The 16,926-nt window shown below is 42.3% G+C and overlaps 2 protein-coding genes across 6 annotated transcripts; both read left to right on the top strand.

Annotated features, from left to right (window-relative positions):
• Positions 1 to 471: 471 nt before the first annotated feature.
• On the top strand, positions 472 to 2,154 carry LOC308048494 (fatty acid-binding protein, liver; the record flags this gene model as incomplete). Its single annotated transcript, XM_080357667.1, has 4 exons — positions 472 to 538; positions 795 to 967; positions 1,225 to 1,314; positions 2,104 to 2,154. 4 exons carry the CDS (start codon positions 472 to 474, stop codon positions 2,152 to 2,154), a joined length of 381 nt encoding a protein of 126 aa, XP_080213793.1.
• Positions 2,155 to 5,191: 3,037 nt separating this feature from the next.
• On the top strand, positions 5,192 to 15,393 carry SRSF10 (serine and arginine rich splicing factor 10). Of its 5 annotated transcripts, XM_080357707.1 has the most exons (7): positions 5,192 to 5,385; positions 7,446 to 7,550; positions 9,275 to 9,378; positions 10,345 to 10,507; positions 10,805 to 10,858; positions 11,037 to 11,138; positions 14,178 to 15,393. In XM_080357707.1, the coding sequence occupies exons 1-7, from the start codon at positions 5,321 to 5,323 to the stop codon at positions 14,194 to 14,196; spliced, it is 612 nt and encodes a 203-aa protein (XP_080213833.1). In that variant the 5' UTR covers positions 5,192 to 5,320; the 3' UTR covers positions 14,197 to 15,393. The 5 variants fall into 5 exon arrangements, with proteins under 5 accessions (XP_080213833.1, XP_080213834.1, XP_080213835.1 ...); XM_080357708.1 differs by lacking the exon at positions 11,037 to 11,138; XM_080357709.1 differs by lacking the exon at positions 11,037 to 11,138 and having other exon boundaries at positions 10,808 to 10,858.
• Positions 15,394 to 16,926: the final 1,533 nt, after the last annotated feature.

Raw genomic sequence — 16,926 nt, forward strand, 5'->3', positions numbered from 1 at the left:
ATAGCTGTCAATTTTATTTTATTCCCACTATTTAAGGTCCAAGTGCCCATATTGTGGTAATTAGGAAGTTCCTGCTGTAAGACAGTAACTACCTCACACCTATTGTATAAGATGTCATCTTATCTGAAGAATTCTGTCCAAAACAAGACGTGAATGAAAAGACAACAAATTAATCCATGCACACTTCACAACAATTACGAATAATTACCCAAGTTCAGTAACCCACAATAAACATAACATCCCAAACCAGCTGGTCAAGGTAAGATTTCCAACAAAGCAAAATGAACTAGAGGTTATGATCATTAAGAACAAATAAATGATTAATAATTGTTACTCCACGGTTAATAATTAGCCTGTCATCTCACGGTTTGGGCTGGCCTTTCCCTTTCCATAAATAGCACCTGAATAACCAGGCAGAGCCCTCAATTTCCTGCTACCGTCACCACCCTAAACCGCGTTCCAGCATCCAGAATGGCCTTCAGTGGCACCTGGCAGGTCTATGCTCAGGAGAACTATGAAGAGTTTCTGAAGGCTCTTGGTAAGTGTCCAGTTACTTTTGAAATCATTTTCTCAGATTGCAAGAGATATATAACATCAAAATTTATACAGACTTAGATGGAATGGAACAATATACCCATAGAGAAGTGAGGAATCCAAAACAAGATTTGTCTTTTAACTTGGGCATCACTTTCTCTTATTCATTTGTATCTTTTGCACCCTTATCGGAGAAAATAATTTGTTATTTAATATCAACACACAACTTCAAAGAAGCCCTTTTTTGCCTTCTTTTACAGCACTGCCAGATGACCTTATCAAAATGGCCAAAGATATTAAGCCTATTGTTGAAATACAACAAAAAGGAAATGACTTTGTTGTGACATCAAAAACCCCCAAGCAATCTGTAACTAACTCATTTACACTTGGAAAAGAGGCTGACATCACTACTATGGATGGCAGAAAGCTAAAGGTAATTTATTTCAGGAATGGGTGCATTTCTTTACTCATCCTTATACTTCAGTTTCTGTGCATGAGTGAAACTTGTTTGTACCATTCCTATTAGCATACATATCATTTCAACAAACATAAATCCTTCTTCTAAAACTCTTATTAAAATGCTGTGGTGTCCAGTTTAAATTAGCATTTCCTATGTATGTAGTCCCCTACTTCCTCTAATTTAATTCCAAAATCTAACATTTTTTATAATTTGTAAATGTGCTTCGACAGTGTACTGTGAACATGGTAAACGGGAAGCTTGTGTGCAAATCAGAGAAGTTCTCTCATGAGCAAGAAATTAAAGGAAACGAAATGGTGGAGGTAAGTGATACACTGAGAAAAATGCTGATTTATACATGAACTACAGAGACTTTGAGCCACTTAGCTCTGAATAAATTTCCTAAAGTCTAAATGAGAAACAAGTTATGCATATAACCAGGACCTGGTGGACAGCAGGGTGACCATGAGCCAACACTGGGCCCTTGTGGCCAGGAAGCCAATGGGACCTGGGGTGGGTTAGAAGGGGGTGGTCAGTAGGTCAGAGAGGTTCTCCTGCCCCTCTGCTCTGCCCTGGGGAGACCACACCGGGAATATTGTGTCCAGTTGTGGCCCCTCAGTTCCAGCAGGACAGGGATCTGCTGGAGAGAGTCCAGCGCAGGGCAACAAAGGGGATTAAGGAAGTGGAGCATCTCCTGTGTGAGGAAAGGCTGAGGGAGCTGGGGCTCTGGAGCTGGACAAGAGGACACTGAGGGGTGACCTCATTAATGTTTACAGATATATAAAGGGTGAGTGTCAGGAGGACGGAGCCAGGCTCTTCTCAGTGACAACCAGTAACAGGACAAGGGGCAATGGGTTCAAATTGGAACACAAGAGGTTCCACTTAAATTTGAGAAGAAACTTCTTCCCAGTGAGGGTGGCAGAGCCTGGCCCAGGCTGCCCAGGGAGGTTGTGGAGTCTCCTTCTGTGCAGACATTCCAACCCGCCTGGACACCTTCCTGTGTAACCTCATCTGGGTGTTCCTGCTCCGGCGGGGTGATTGGACTAGATGAGCTTTTCAGGTCCCTTCCAATCCCTAACATTCTGTGTATCTGTGATATTTGTCTCCTGCAGACTATGACTTTTGGTGGAGTAACACTTGTCAGAAGAAGCAAGAGAGTTTAAACACAGATCACCTTTTTTGTGTCATCTTTACGTATCCAGAATAAAGTGCCATTTCCAAAAGGTGTGATCTTTGTTATCTGAAAAAATAGTAGAGAAAGTAGTTATGATTTCTACAATCCTTTCACATACACATCACTTCCCATTATTATAAGACCGTGCTTTCCCTGAGTAGACTTACAGATCCCTTCTATAGTCCAAGTGACAGAAATCTACCTCGCAGACAACCAAACCTGGACATTAACTGGAACATTATGACTTATCATAATAATCTTTGGGGGCAGACAAAAGCTGATATAAATGCTTCTTCATTTCTTACATACTCAGTGAACATATTCAGCTTTAATTCCTTTGCCTAATAAAGTTTGGTCTTGTACTTAAAATCCTTTCTCTGTAACCTAGCCAGCAAAGAACAATTAGACATTTACTTAGCGACTCTGCACCACATGTCTGTAACAGGAATAGACACAGTAATATTTTAAAAGCTATGAAGTATTTAACAGTCATAAAGTAATAATAGGAACGACTGCTCTTAAAATGAAGTACACAAGAGTACAATTAAACAAAAATGAGGCACTACAAGAGCAAAGGGAATTAAACATCCTTCCAATTTGCAACATATTCCCAATATTTGCTTGTCACTGTTCGAGTTTGTGAAGCTCAAGTACAACTAAACCATTTATGTTCAGATTATGTCTCTGCTGCAGTATAAAACGCACAGGACCCATGCCTATAACCGTTTCTCAGTTCACTGCTGATTTGATCCTACTGCTATATTAGCAGTCCGATTTCATACTTATTTAAATCACCGCAGATTTGTTAGAGTGTAAGACCCCCATGAAAAAAAAGCTGCTGGACTGATTATGCCATTTGAAATCCTCAGGGGCTGTTTTATTCCAATTAAGAATGTTGAGTCTACATCTTCCTATGCTGGGAGAAGAGCAATTTGTGAGTGGGGATGTTGTGTTTTAGTTATTAACACCTGCAACATGATATAAGCAATCTGGGAAGTGTATTCCTATTCTGGGATCAGGTTGTCCTCAGGAGGAGCTTTACTTGTGTAACCATGCAAGTCTCATTGCGTTCATTTTGCTTCCTAGGCAGCTCTAATGCTAAGTACAATTTGCAGGATAAATTAAATTCCACGTGAATTACACATAAATAAGATCAACAGAACAGAAATGAAGACACTGCTTAAACTCAGGGAGAAAGCTGCTTTAAAGCACCGGTACAGCAAAAAGCCATATAAGAGCCTGAAACAACTTGTGTTTTGAAGTTGCTGGGTAACTGCTGAAACTACACAATGAAACACCACAAAACAGCATTCAGTTCTTTTGATGACTTGTACAAGCAGATTTGTATATACACTGCACAAGGCAACAAACTCAACCTGCTGTTAGTACACTTAACACAGAATAGCGTTAACTGTTAATATTAAATGCAGAAAACACTGTCAGAGACTCCCATCTCTTTCCTGCAGGGTCCTGAACACAGATCACTGACAATACAACCACCATTATTTTTTTTCAGAAGAGCTGCTTATATAGTTGACATACACCTCCTGTGTTAGTGATCGAACTTCATCTGTCATGCAAAATCTGTAGAAATGCCCAGCAATTCTGAGTGTGCAACTGGCAGGACACGAACAGGAGTGTCCACCCACCAGAGTTTTCATTCATGTTCAGCCATTTAAAAGTAAAAATATGCTAGCGGCAGACATCAAACCTGCATTAACTCTTTCCCATCTGCAGCTCACCGAAAATCCCTCACACCACCAATGATACACACGCTGCTTTATTGAACTCTTCATCAAATCACCTATAACTGTTCACTCACAGATCTGCTGGTGAGTCACACAATAAGGTGTTCAGAAATCACCTCTCGCCGTTCTCATTGCACAAACACCTTGAGTGAAAAAGGGCTGGTCCTTTGCATACAGCGCTTGCTCTACAGCTGTCCGATGAAAACTCCCGGGACACAACAATATTGTCAGTGTAGGAAACAATTATGCTGCAAATATAATAGGCTCGGGTAGGACCTCTCAGCAAAGCAATTTTTTTAATAACGATATTGCAACACCGGGTATTCTACCTAAAGGTAGGCACACATAATAGGGCAAAAAGCCCCTGCTTATATCCCCCCAAAATCTCAGCCGCAATTTCCCTCCCCTGTTCCCCACTGGTTGGTACTTTGGGGTTTACAGACCACCCGACCTGCCTCAGTTTACATACAATATCCTTCCTCTTATCAATCTATTTAAGACATGGATTCCTGGTACTTTGGCTACCTTTCCCCCTAAATTCACTTGTAAATGCAGGTATGAGTATGCATACTATCAGTATATATTCCAGGAAGAGACTGTGTTTTATGTCGTGGTTGAGCCGGACAAATAACACAGACCAAGTTCTTAAGTACAAACAGCAGTCTCCATTTATGGCCACAAACGCCTTTTTATATAGTCTTATACCAGCTCAAGTGTCTTTTTGCTATTGGTTACAAGTTGCAGTAGTAACACCTCATTGGCTAACTTTGCTATCATCACTGTTGCTCTTTTACTCCCTTCTCTCTCACGGGTATACCTTAATATCTCCTTATACTCCTTTACTCCCATCTTGCTCACGTGTAGGCCTTAATATCTTCAAGGCTAATTTCTGTTACCATTCCCTCCATCGGGAATCCACAGACCCACCACAGTCCCTCACAGTTTTACATTAAAGATTCATAGTCCGGTATCTCTCAGCCCTTCCCCTGCGCTGGGGTCCGGCAGCAGTTATATAAAAACAACAGTTCTTCGTTAAATGCTCCTTACAGTCAGTAACGGGCCAAGGGTGACAGCGTGAGGCTCCGTCTCTCCTCACAGCGAAGGCACGGCCGCCATCTTGTCGCTTTTCGGCGGGAAAACAGTGCTGGGGGGGCGGTGCCCACTGCGCCTGCGCATTCCTGCGCTCGCGGCGAGTAGAGGGCGCAGGCGCAGTGAAGGGAGAGCGGGTTTTGGCGCCCGCCGCTCTCGCCGGAAGCCTCGTGGGAAGTCTCGCGAGAGCCGGCGGGGCGGGCGGCGGTGGCGCTGCGTGCAGCTCCGGAGGGGTCTCCTCAGCCGCTCGGTTCCCCGCAGCGCCTGGGCCCTGCCGCTCGTTCCCTCCCTCCCTCCCTCCCTCGTCCAACCACCGCCATGTCCCGTTACCTGCGCCCCCCCAACACCTCGCTGTTCGTGCGGAACGTGGCCGACGACACCCGGTGAGTGGGGGCGGGTGCCAGCGCGGGGGGGGGGGCGCGCAGGCTTTGGCGGGCTCGCTAGGCCGCGCCGGCGGCTGAGGCCTGAGGGGACTGGGGCTCTCCCGGAGCGACGGGAGGGGAGGGAGGGGGGTCCAACCTGCTCCTTTCCTCGCCTTTAGGTTTCTCCCTGCCTTGCTTTCCTCCCCCTTTCTCCATTTTCCTCTCCCTCCTCGCCACGCTGCTCTGTTTCCCCTCTTCTCCATGAGGGTCGGTTTCCAAACAGCATCCAGCCAGAACAAAGCTGGGCCGGGAGAAAAGTGTAACTCTGGTCCCCGCCTTTTTGAGTTTGTCCAGCGGGAGATTGAGGCGGGATTTTTCACGACGAGCCGCCGCCTTGGCAACGCCGCTGGAGTTCTTAACGGGCTTTGAAAGCGATTGTTCCAAGAAGGGAGAAAACGGCGCCTTTGCTGCGGGTGTCCCCAAAATATTCCTGGTGTAGTTGGTTCCGTTAGGATGGTAATTGCTGCCGGTTCGGGGTGGAGGGTTATGACATTAATTGTTGGGTACCATGTCCTCTTGTGACACTCACTCGCTGTAGAGGGGGAGAAACAATCCTTTTTCCTTCAGAATTGTGTTGCAGCAAAATTCTGTGTATAAATAGTGAAATACCTTTTAATAATGTTTTTTTTTTATTATTTCAAGGGCATATTGCGCAGATTTTTATTTACTACCTAGATTTTTTTAAATAAACTGCCAGATTTCTCCATTTCTTTTTTGCAGTTAATTATGTCCCTCTTGTCTTTATCGTCTGTAAAACATTCATAGACTATATTAGTATAGAATGCACAGGTGAATTAGAGCACTCGTATGTTTTTAATTATAGTGGAATTTGTATGGAAATCCCTGCGAGGTCTAGTTGTATAAAATACAAGCACGAGTTTTCAAACTTGCTGCCTGGGCAGCTTGCACCAAAGTTGTGCAGCAAATAACGGTAGCGTGGGCACGATGGAATGGAATGAATTAAGAGCATTATTGTCATCAAAAGCATCAGTAGCTTCAAATTAAAAATTTTAAATTTATTTGCATGAATTTTCTTTCCTCTTTCTGGTAGTTTTACTGTAAGAACAGCCAAGGAGAACTATTACTTCTAAACTTTTAAAAAATAACGTGGATCCTATTGAGGCTTTCACTATAAGTTTATGATTAGCCAGTGCATTCTTCTTAGAGATGGTTTCATTGTAAGATCTTGATAGTTTAGTTCCCTTCTGCTGTCATTGACTTTATGCACTGTAGGTTCTTTCCCAACCGATGAGAAAGAGAAATGAATAGTAACTTATACCACATAATACAGTACTACAGGGTCTTTCTCATGCAGGTTGTTGTCCTCAAATGACACAAAAATACATGTAAAGAAGCTGATGTGATTAAGAAACCTCTCGGTTGAGGAGACAGTCGTTTTTCCAAGTGTAGTTCCAGGTCTATTCAGCAGTTTAGTGCTCAGCTCTCTGGAAAAGCTGTCCTAAGGGCACGAGTGGTTGCTCACTCAAGTTTTGTTCTATTTGATGTGGTTGTAAGTATTGATTCTTCTATGGAGATGGGTTTGTGTGACTGGTTTATTATTATACTCTTTCCTTGGATCCTACGAGTCGGCATATGCGTGTTGCAAAAGCATTGTCAAGAGTTACATGAGATACTTGAATGACAGTAATTCTTAGATCCTTCTTTTTTCCTTTCTGCCCACCTTTTCTAGCACATCCTGCATTGAATTGGCTAATATGTGTCACTTCTCATTTACACTCCTGTTGTAGAGCTGTGCTGAACACAGGTTTCAGAATGCCAGGGTGGATCTTAAGCATCCTGAGGCTTGAGTGTTTCAGAGAAGCCCCATGTGCTGCTTAGGAATGAACTGCTCGAACACTTTTTTTCTCAGAACATGTTTTGGTACATGCATCCTCTACCAACTGCTTCCAAAGAGGTGGATGATCTTATCAGTTGTAGATTTTCAATTTTGTGTGCGTGTGTATGTTTTATAGCACCTTAAACAGTGAAAAAAACCATATGAGATATTTGTGATATTCTAGGTCTGAAGACTTGCGCCGTGAATTTGGTCGGTATGGACCTATAGTTGATGTATACGTTCCACTTGACTTCTACACTCGTCGTCCCAGAGGATTTGCTTATGTTCAATATCCTTTCTTCAGATGGCTGATTAGTGAGGGGTGTTGAAGTTTGAAATTCAAGTTTGTGTGAGAGGTAACAAATCTAAATGAAACAGCAGTTTACTTTTGTGTTGTATCTAATAAGTGTCTTATATTGTGGTGTTGATTTTCATAGATTAACTTCTCTCAATTGTTCTTTGCCTTTTTGCAAAACTTAAGTCCAGTAATATAAAAGCTTGCTTATGTCACTGAAATTAATACTATCTAATTTAACTGAAAATTTATTCACTGACTCAAAATTGTCTAGCACGTTTTTATTATCACTGGTATGTAAGTAAACTTGTGCTTAGCGAACTGTGGCTGGTATTCATTGTTAATTTAACAAATGGAAACTGGAATCACTTGATCAAAATCAGATTGTATAAAAAATGAGGTGAAGTTTTTTCTTTAATATTGTCCCCTAATTTACTGTCCTCTGTTGTTGCCTCAGAATGTAAAGCTGTACAGTAATGGCGACCCCAAAGAGAAAGCATGAAAGAACCTTTAGAGTAGAGTTCAACAATTAAGGCAAGTAGACAAGCCAAAGACCTCTTAAGGATCAGGCTTGAAGAGAAGGGAGAGTTTGGGAAAAGAAAAAGTAAAGAAAAGCTGGAAGAAGGACAAGCCATAATGGGAGACAAAGCTTCGCTTTATCTGCAAAAGGGGGAAAAGGTTGTTTTTCAAAGTAAAAGATAAAGCCATCTGTCATTTTTGGCCAAGCATCTCATGACAAGTCCTTCTGACAAGCACTTAAAGAGTTAAAGGTCAAGATGAAGTTGAATGGTGGCCAAGATTAAAGGAGTCATACCTGATGTATCCTACAGAATAACAGTTTTTCTTCTGTTTGTCACGTAAGCAGCAATTTGATGAATGATTCTGGTTTAGTCCGTTGACAAACCCTGTGATATTTCTCTCTCTTGTGAGTGCTATTGTAACTGTGCTCGAGTGAAAGTGCATTCGTTCTGGGTTTCTCAAGATCTACTCCTACAGCACTATGGTTTAGTTCTTCACAGGTGGTGCTGAGGATGAACTGAGTTGCTACCAGGAGAAAGGCAATTCCTTCTCCCAGGTCACAGCTGGAAGGAGGTGTGCGAATTACAGTAGTGGTCAGTCTCAGAGATTAACATTAGTAAATTAGTAATGTCTGTGTTATTGAACACCTGACCTGACTGACAGTGCAGGGGGTTTAGTGTGTGATTTTTATCACAGACTGTTGAAGGTCTGGCATTACATAATTTAAACTTAAAAATTGGGGAGGGGTGGCGGGAGGCTTTATTTTAAAATAATTAGACACTTGTTAATTTTTACTGTTGGTATGCCTAGTATAATTTAAGAGCTAGGGTTTAATTTTCATAAAGTCAATGTAGTGGACAGACCTGAATAACCATTAACAAATGTATTTTAAAAGGATACCGGGTTTTTTTGCCTTGCATAAGTACAAGTGGGAGAGGAAAAAAGTTATGAGTATTGCATAGCAACTGCTTGCTTATGGATTAGTACATGATCATATTATGAGATTTTAATTTTAGTATAGGAGCTCTTAGATAGCTGGTGGTTAATAAATAATAAATTTACTAGTGTGTACTGTAGCACAACCAATAGAACTTTAAAAAAAAAAAAAGTAAAATTAGAAAATAACTGGTATTTTTTTTTAATTTTAAATACCAAATCTGTAAACTACTCAAATTCCCAAGTACCTTAACACTCACCACATTTGAAGATGTCCGTGATGCAGAGGATGCTCTCCATAATTTGGATCGAAAGTGGATTTGTGGTCGGCAAATAGAAATCCAGTTTGCACAGGGGGATCGGAAGAGTAAGTGCCGTGTGTGTGTTTCATCAGACTGATTTTAGCCTTAAAGTTCCAGTATAATCCCAGAATGTCAGGGGTTGAAGGGACCTGGAAAGCTCATCCAGTGCAATCCCCCCATGGAGCAGGAACACCCAGATGAGGTTACACAGGAAGGTGTCCAGGCGGGTTGGAATGTCTGCAGAGAAGGAGACTCCACAACCCCCCTGGGCAGCCTGGGCCAGGCTCTGCCACCCTCACTGGGGAGAAGTTTCTTCTCAAATTTAAGTGGAACCTCCTGTGTTCCAATTTAAACCCATCGCCCCTTGTCCTGTCACTGGTTGTCACCCAAAAGAGCCTGGCTCCATCCTCCTGACACTGCCCCTTTCCATATTGATCCCCCATGAATGAGTCCCCCCTCAGTGTCCTCTTGTCCAGCTCCAGAGCCCCAGCTCCCTCAGCCTTTCCTCACACGGGAGATGCTCCACTCCCTGCAGCATCTTGGTGGCTGCGCTGGACTCTCTCCAGCAGATCCCTGTCCTGCTGGAACTGAGGAGCCACAACTGGACACAAGATTCCAGGTGTGGTCTCCCCAGGGCAGAGCAGAGGGGCAGGAGAACCTCTCTGACCTACTGACCACCCCCTTCTAACCCACCCCAGGTCCCATTGGCTTCCTGGCCACAGGGTCCCAGTGCTGGCTCATGGTCACCCTGCTGTCCACCAGGACCCTCAGGTCCTTTTCACCTACACGTTGTATTCTCCCCAAGTGGCCAGCCCCTTCTTCCATGATCTATAAACTCTCGTCTTCCACTTGAGCATGCCCAGCAGTTCCCTGTTTAACCACACAGGTCTCCTGGCTCCCTTCCTTGACTTCTGAACAGATACTTGTAAAGAGAACTTACCTCTTTTCTATCTGTTAGTCTTATACATATTATTAATATATAGATAGATATAGATATTACATTAAAATATTGCGATTTTTTTTTTTTACAGCACCAAATCAAATGAAAGCCAAGGAAGGGAGAAACCTGTACAGTTCTTCTCGTTACGATGACTATGACAGATACAGGCGATCTAGGAGTCGGAGTTACGAAAGGAGACGATCTAGAAGTCGTTCTTTTGATTACAGCTATAGAAGATCGTATAGTCCCAGAAAGTAAGTGTAGCGTGTGTTTGGCTTCAACTGCACAGCAGGCTGGTGGAGGAGAAATGCCACACTGACTATTTAATTGTTAAAATTGTGAATAATCTTTTTCTATACTCACATTGTAATTACTTGTGGGAGTTACATATCTTGCATGCTACATCAAATCAGAAATATTGAATGAAATGATTCTGTGCTGCATTGAAGAGTAACTAAAAGCAAATGCACAGCATGAAAAGAATTGATTAAGCATTTGTATACAAACATAGGTATTTGTCACCGTTTACTTTTTCTGATGTACCTTTTTAGCAGTAGACCTACTGGAAGACCTCGGCGTAGCAGAAGCCATTCGGACAATGATAGGTAAAACACTTTTTACACCCTTTAAATTGCGAACTAGATCACTGTATTCCTTTAACTATAGGTTAAAAAAAGTTTCTCCTGCAAAAAAAAAAAAAATGGTAAACAATTTTTAATGTACTAGATGTCTAAGAATAGTGTTTTTACATTCAAATCTCCTCTCTCCCCTTTATTCTGATAGGTTCAAACACCGCAATCGATCTTTTTCAAGATCTAAGTCCAATTCAAGATCACGATCCAAGTCACAGCCCAAGAAAGAAATGAAGGCTAAGTCACGGTCTAGGTCTGCATCTCACACCAAATCTAGAGGCACCTCTAAAACAGATTCTAAAACACACTATAAGTCCAGCTCAAGATATGAAAAGGAGTCGAGAAAAAAAGAACCAGCTAGATCCAAATCACAGTCAAGATCACATTCTAGATCTAGGTCCAAATCCAGATCCAGGTCATGGACTAGTCCCAAGTCCAGTGGCCACTAACAGCATATCCACGTTGGTTTTAGGCATGTAAGATTCATTTACACACAGTTCAGTTTACTTAAATTATCAGGAATATGATGTTGCAACAGTGCTAAAATAATACTTTATTTGTCAGTTTTCCCTGTAGCCGACAATGGTTAAAATTAAAACAGTGTTGAGAGGCCACTGAAAGAGAGAGAGAGAGAGAGAATGTCCATTTGGTTAAATGTTATGGGCAGCTACCAATTTGGTTGTGGTGTCTCTTTGTATATTTTTGTAAAGATTTGCATTTTTAGTGCTTAGATATTGGTGATGACTTGATTGATCGTAACTTGCAACATTAAAAATGTCATACCCGTAGAGAAATCGATATCAGTTTGTGCCGAACAGTTAAACCAACTGTTTAACTTGGTTTTTGATGCTCCATTTGGGGATGAAACCGGAAAACTGGACAGCCGTAGCGCAACACTGACTGCTGCGAAACGCAGCCTGGCCGGTTTACGTTCCCATTGTTCAAAGGCAGGTTTCTGTGTTCTCCGTGCCCACTGACACAAGGAGGAGAGAGAGTTTTGAGGTTTCTCTTTAACCCTGCCATCCGGAGAGATGGTACTAACATTGAGTGTACGACATGGGGAGAGAGTTGGTCTTGGGAGCTCGTTCAGAGATCGTGCAGTGGCAGGATCGAGGCTTCACTGCTTTTGACCTGGCTGCTAGTACTGAATGTGCGAGGGGAAAAAACCCCTGCACCTTGAAATAGAAAATTAAATTCAGATTGCAGCAAATGGCAGAGCAACTAAGTATTAGGTTGTGTGTACATTTTATGCAGTTTTTGTATCTATTCTAAATTTTAGTGAGCAGTTAACCATAAAATTGCTTAGTTTTCCTGCTGTTAGATACCAGTAGATTGTTTCGAGTTGTGTGTGTACAGTATATAAGAACTAAACTTTAATGCCAATGACTCCTGTGGTTAGTTGGTGTATTCCTAGGTATAAAACTGTAGCCATCTCTCTTCCGGAGTAGCCAAGGCTTGCTTTTACACTGCAAACAGTATTGAGTCAAGCAAGCCTGAATCACTTCTTCCTGGGAACAGATAGTGGTTTGGTTACAAGCTTTCATTTTCCTTAAGAACAAATGTCTGAAGCTGGATATGAACAAGAGCTGCATCTCTAGCTATTTAGTTCTCACTAATACACTATATTTAATGAACTGAATGTGAACAATAACAAAACCAGTGTGTAATCTTACCAGTATTTCTCTAGAAGGCAAACACTTTGTGATGAAAACGGCTTTTGGCATCGTTTTTTTCTGGTTACCTTCAAAAGCCAGCGTCAGACACATGGAGTTCTTGCTGTCTCACGTAGTAGCATATAAAGACATTGATTTCCAAAAGTTCCTTTTTAGAGCAATGTCTTAGGTTTGGGGTTTAGTGTTCTCAGCGGGGCCTTTGAAGAAACGCAGATGGCTTTGGAATCTCGACAGTGGAACGTGCTTAGGGGCTTGATTGTAGAACCTTTGTACATTTGATAGTCTTTCTAACCTTTTCGTTACTGTTTGCAGTTAATGTTCATGTTCCGCTATGCAATCATTTATATGCACGTTCCTTTAATTTTGTAGACTTTCCTGGATGTATAGTTTAAAAAAAACAGCAAAAAGTCTATTTAAAACTGTAGCAGTAGCGTGCAGCTCTAGCAGAGGAAAGTTGTGGGATTAAACTTTGTATTTCCTTTCTTATAGAGGCTTCTAAAAAGGTATTTTTATATGTTCTTTTTAACAAATATTGTGTACTACCTTTAAAACATCGATGTTTTGATCAAAATACCTAAAGACCCAGCTTATTTTCTGCTTGCTGTAAATTTAGCAAACATGCTGTAATAAAAAAATGAAGGAAATACTGATCCACTGGAATTATTGTAGCTGTAGAATTTTACTCCAGAGCACGGTCAGGAGTAGAGCTGTGCATCCCTTATGGAGTGAAATCCTTACTATGGTATTTCAGTCAAGTCAGGAATTTATCATTTAATGTCCGAATAAATATCATTTCACATTTTAAAAGGGGTACTAGACAAAATAAGAATGATAAGCATGTGTTTTAGTCTAATATATTGAACTTACTTTTCCATTAACTTCTGTTATTGCTGGATGGACTTCCTGATGGTTATAGTTCAGATATGATTAGCCAGGTTATGAACTACTTCAAAGCATATAGAGCCAAATTTCTTGTATCACCTTATCGATTTATATTTGCCATATCAAAAACTGTGCCAGCAGCGGTTCTCTAGAAGGTGGTGAAACTTTGCTGATGACTTTTAAAACTCAAGCTGCCTCCTGGCACCTGTATTTACAACCAGTTCTTCTTATGCCACCGAATGGAAAAAAAGACCTCTGTAAAGCTCTTAATTGCTTTGATAAAGCCACCATTACACTTTAAGTCGAGCTGTGATTATCCGTCCATAAAAATGGCTCATCACAGCAGAACCCCCCACCCTTTTTCAGCTCTCTTGAACAAATAGAGTTGTCCAGACTAAAATCCTGCTTAAATATGGTCCACCTGACTGTGGTGTGGGAAAGCTGGTGGTGGTTTTGTCGGCAGCCTGCAAGGGGGTGCTGTAATTAATGTTCTCGTTAGTCCAGCCAGAATTACAGCTGGATGGGTGGGGAGGAGGGAGGAGCAATCTGTGTCCAGGCTGAGGTTCTCATCTCAGACTGCCGAGTAACAGTAACTTGATTCTGTCAGCATGTCCTTATATTGTGTGCCTCAACATTTATATATAGCATAGTTTAATACTTTTTGTTTTGAAAATCCAATTCATTGCAAGTATAATGTAGTATCTGCCAGTTCTGATGGTTCTTTCTTTCTCTCCCAGAGGTAGGACTAAACTTTGACTTGACTTGTGTATATGAACAAGCCAGAAAAGCCGAACACAAACCCACGATGTTTCAAGAGTGCATGAATAAAGATGTTGTCCTAGTTCTTGCTCCCATGGAAAAATTGTGAAGAAGCTGTTCTGTGGGCCTTTCAGTTGGGGACCGAGTTAGCAGGATGTGGCCAAAAAGGGCAGGGAATGTTCACGCATTCACGCAAGTCAAGCCACAGCCCATCTAGATAAACATCTCCCTTGATGCAGGTATTTTAGTCCTGGTCTAAAAACCAAAAAGCAGTAGCCTGTCTGGTGCAAGCTACCCGCAGGTTATGCACAGCTGGAATGCAAGAACAACACGCAGGCTACAAAAGATCACGTATAGGCATCTTTCTTGTGGAGTCTCAAGAACGGTGCGAATTCGGATGGGTTTTTTTTTTTCCTGTGGTAAACTAGATTTTTGTCATTCCTGCAAAATATGTAGAATTGTAGTATGTAAAAAAAACCAACTCTGCTGAAAGTTAATGGCTGTGCTCCTAAGTATCTGCAGCGGATTGATTATCTCAGCAGTAATAGAAGGCTCTGTTGGAACTTCTTTTTCACCAAAAGTCCATGCACCCAACTGGTAATTAAAAGATATTAAATTTAGTGTTTAAGTAGCTGGGTGTCTCAATTAGGGACTATAATAGGCTGGTCTCTGAAAGCTAAATGTTATCCTTTCTATGTCTTTAAAGATGTTTAAATGTACAGTATAATGGCTTTATTCAAAGTGGAGTTTTCAGTTTAAATGTTATTTTGAGCTCTCCGTGGAAAGAGCTGCTATTTTTCTTGCTGTTTGGTCTGGGTAACAGCTCGAACTGTTCAGAGAGGGGCAGTTGGATCGATCTACATCGCAGCACTGCTACTTGATTTTTTTGGCAGGAATGTTGCAGATTAACACTTTGAAGTACAAAGGGATAAACTTACACATTTTTAGGACATAATTACCCATTAATAATTGCTGGGTTTCTCCATTTATCTTGTAACTTGCTTAAAAAGTCTGTAGTCCATTGCTATAATATTTGTCTGAAGATGCTCTTACTGATGAGATTATTTAGGAAGGGAAGACTATGTACCCTGTAGTGTGTTTGATCAAAAGATGCTGATGTTTTATTCATACACATCCTTTCTTCTTGAGTTTTGTGTTCCATCTGTGCAAATAACCCTGTGAATTGGGAATAAAATGTACAAGTTTTGACTATAACTCGAGAGCACCTTCTGACTTAATTAACATAGCCATAGTCTGATGGAGATGGGTCCCCAAGCACCGAACACCCAAGAGGTTACCTCTGACCCAGCAAGTGGGATCACAGCTGGGCTGAGCTTAAGCTTGTCCACTTGCAAGTCTGGCTTTGTTGGGCAGAGCCCAATCGCCCCTCAGCAGTACTGCTTTCCCAGTAGATGGAGGTGAGGCTGACTGGTCTGGAGTTCCCCAGCTCCTCCTTCTTGCCCTTTTTGAAGACTGGAGTGACATTTGCCTTCCTCCAGTCCTCAGGCACCTCTCCCATTTCCCAAGACTTGGCAAAGATGATGCAGAGCGGTCCAGCAATGCCCTCAGCCAGCTCCCTCAGCACCCGCGGGTGCATCCCATCCAGACCCATGGATTTCTGGATGTCCAGATTGCCCATCTGCTCCCTAACCCAGTCCTCATCAACCCAGGCAAACTCCCCCATTGTCCTGCCTTCCTCCAGGGCCTCAGCAGTACGGGATCCTCAGGACAAACTCCAGCAGAGCAGACAGAGACAAAGAAGGCGTTCAGTAACTGCCTTCTCTGTATCTTCTGTCACCAGGGCACCCACCTCGTTTATCAGTGGCCTACATTGTCTCTGCTGTTAGTTTTATGTGCCATGTGTTGGAAAAAGCTCTTCTTGTTGTCCTTGACCCCTCTCAGCAGTTTTAATTCTAAGGAGGCCTTAGCTTTCCTAGTTGCCTCCCTGCACCCTCTGACAACAGCCTGATATTCTCCCCAAGTGGCCAGCCCCTCCTGCCATGATCTAGAAACTCTCCTCTTCCACCTGAGCACACCCAGCAGTTCTGTGTTTAACCACGCAGGTCTCCTGGCTCCCTTCCTTGACTTCCTACATGTCGGGATGCTCTGATCTTGTGCCTGCTAGAAACAGTCCCTGAACACTGACCAACTCTCTTGGGCCCCTTTGCCTTCAAGCAGCCTTGCCCATGGCATTTCCCCCAGCAATTGCCTGAAAAGGCCAAAGTTTGCTCTGCTGAAATCCAGGGTTGCAGTTCTGCTTGCTGTCCTGCTCCTGCCACAGGAGATCCTGAACTCCACCATCTCATGGTCACTGCAACCCAGGCAGCCCTCAACCTTTACCGCTTCAACCAGCCCCTCCTTGTCAGTGAGGATGAGGTCCAGCAGTGCTGCTCTTCTAGTTGGCTCCTCCACCCTTGGCATCACAAAGTTATTGTCAAAGCACTGGAGGAACCTCTCTGTGAATAAATTCAGTGTTAATTTTCCAGCCCTGTGTTCACCTTGTAGGTGAAGAAACTCAATCATTGGGATTTCCAGACTTACAGATTATTAACAGATAAAGACAATTCTAAACACTTTCTTGCCAGTTAAGGATACAAAAGGGGTGTCTAAATACATTAATCCATCTGCTAAAGTGTTATATAGAGTTTTATAGAACCCTCGAGCTGCCAAAATACCATAATCTCACTTCTCCATCACCATCTTAAAACCAGTGGATGCTTTTAGGGG

This window comes from Nesoenas mayeri, assembly GCF_963082525.1.
Source record: "Nesoenas mayeri genome assembly, chromosome: 21".
NCBI lineage: Eukaryota > Metazoa > Chordata > Aves > Columbiformes > Columbidae > Nesoenas > Nesoenas mayeri.

Excerpts from the sequence above, each read along its gene's own strand:
- SRSF10 (XM_080357710.1), top strand. The coding sequence starts at position 5,321 with ATGTCCCGTTACCTGCGCCCCCCCAACACCTCGCTGTTCGTGCGGAAC. Across the intron at positions 5,386-7,445 it reads AACGTGGCCGACGACACCCG|GTCTGAAGACTTGCGCCGTG; the intron begins GTGAGTGGGGGC and ends GTGATATTCTAG. Across the intron at positions 9,379-10,344 it reads TGCACAGGGGGATCGGAAGA|CACCAAATCAAATGAAAGCC; the intron begins GTAAGTGCCGTG and ends TTTTTTTTACAG.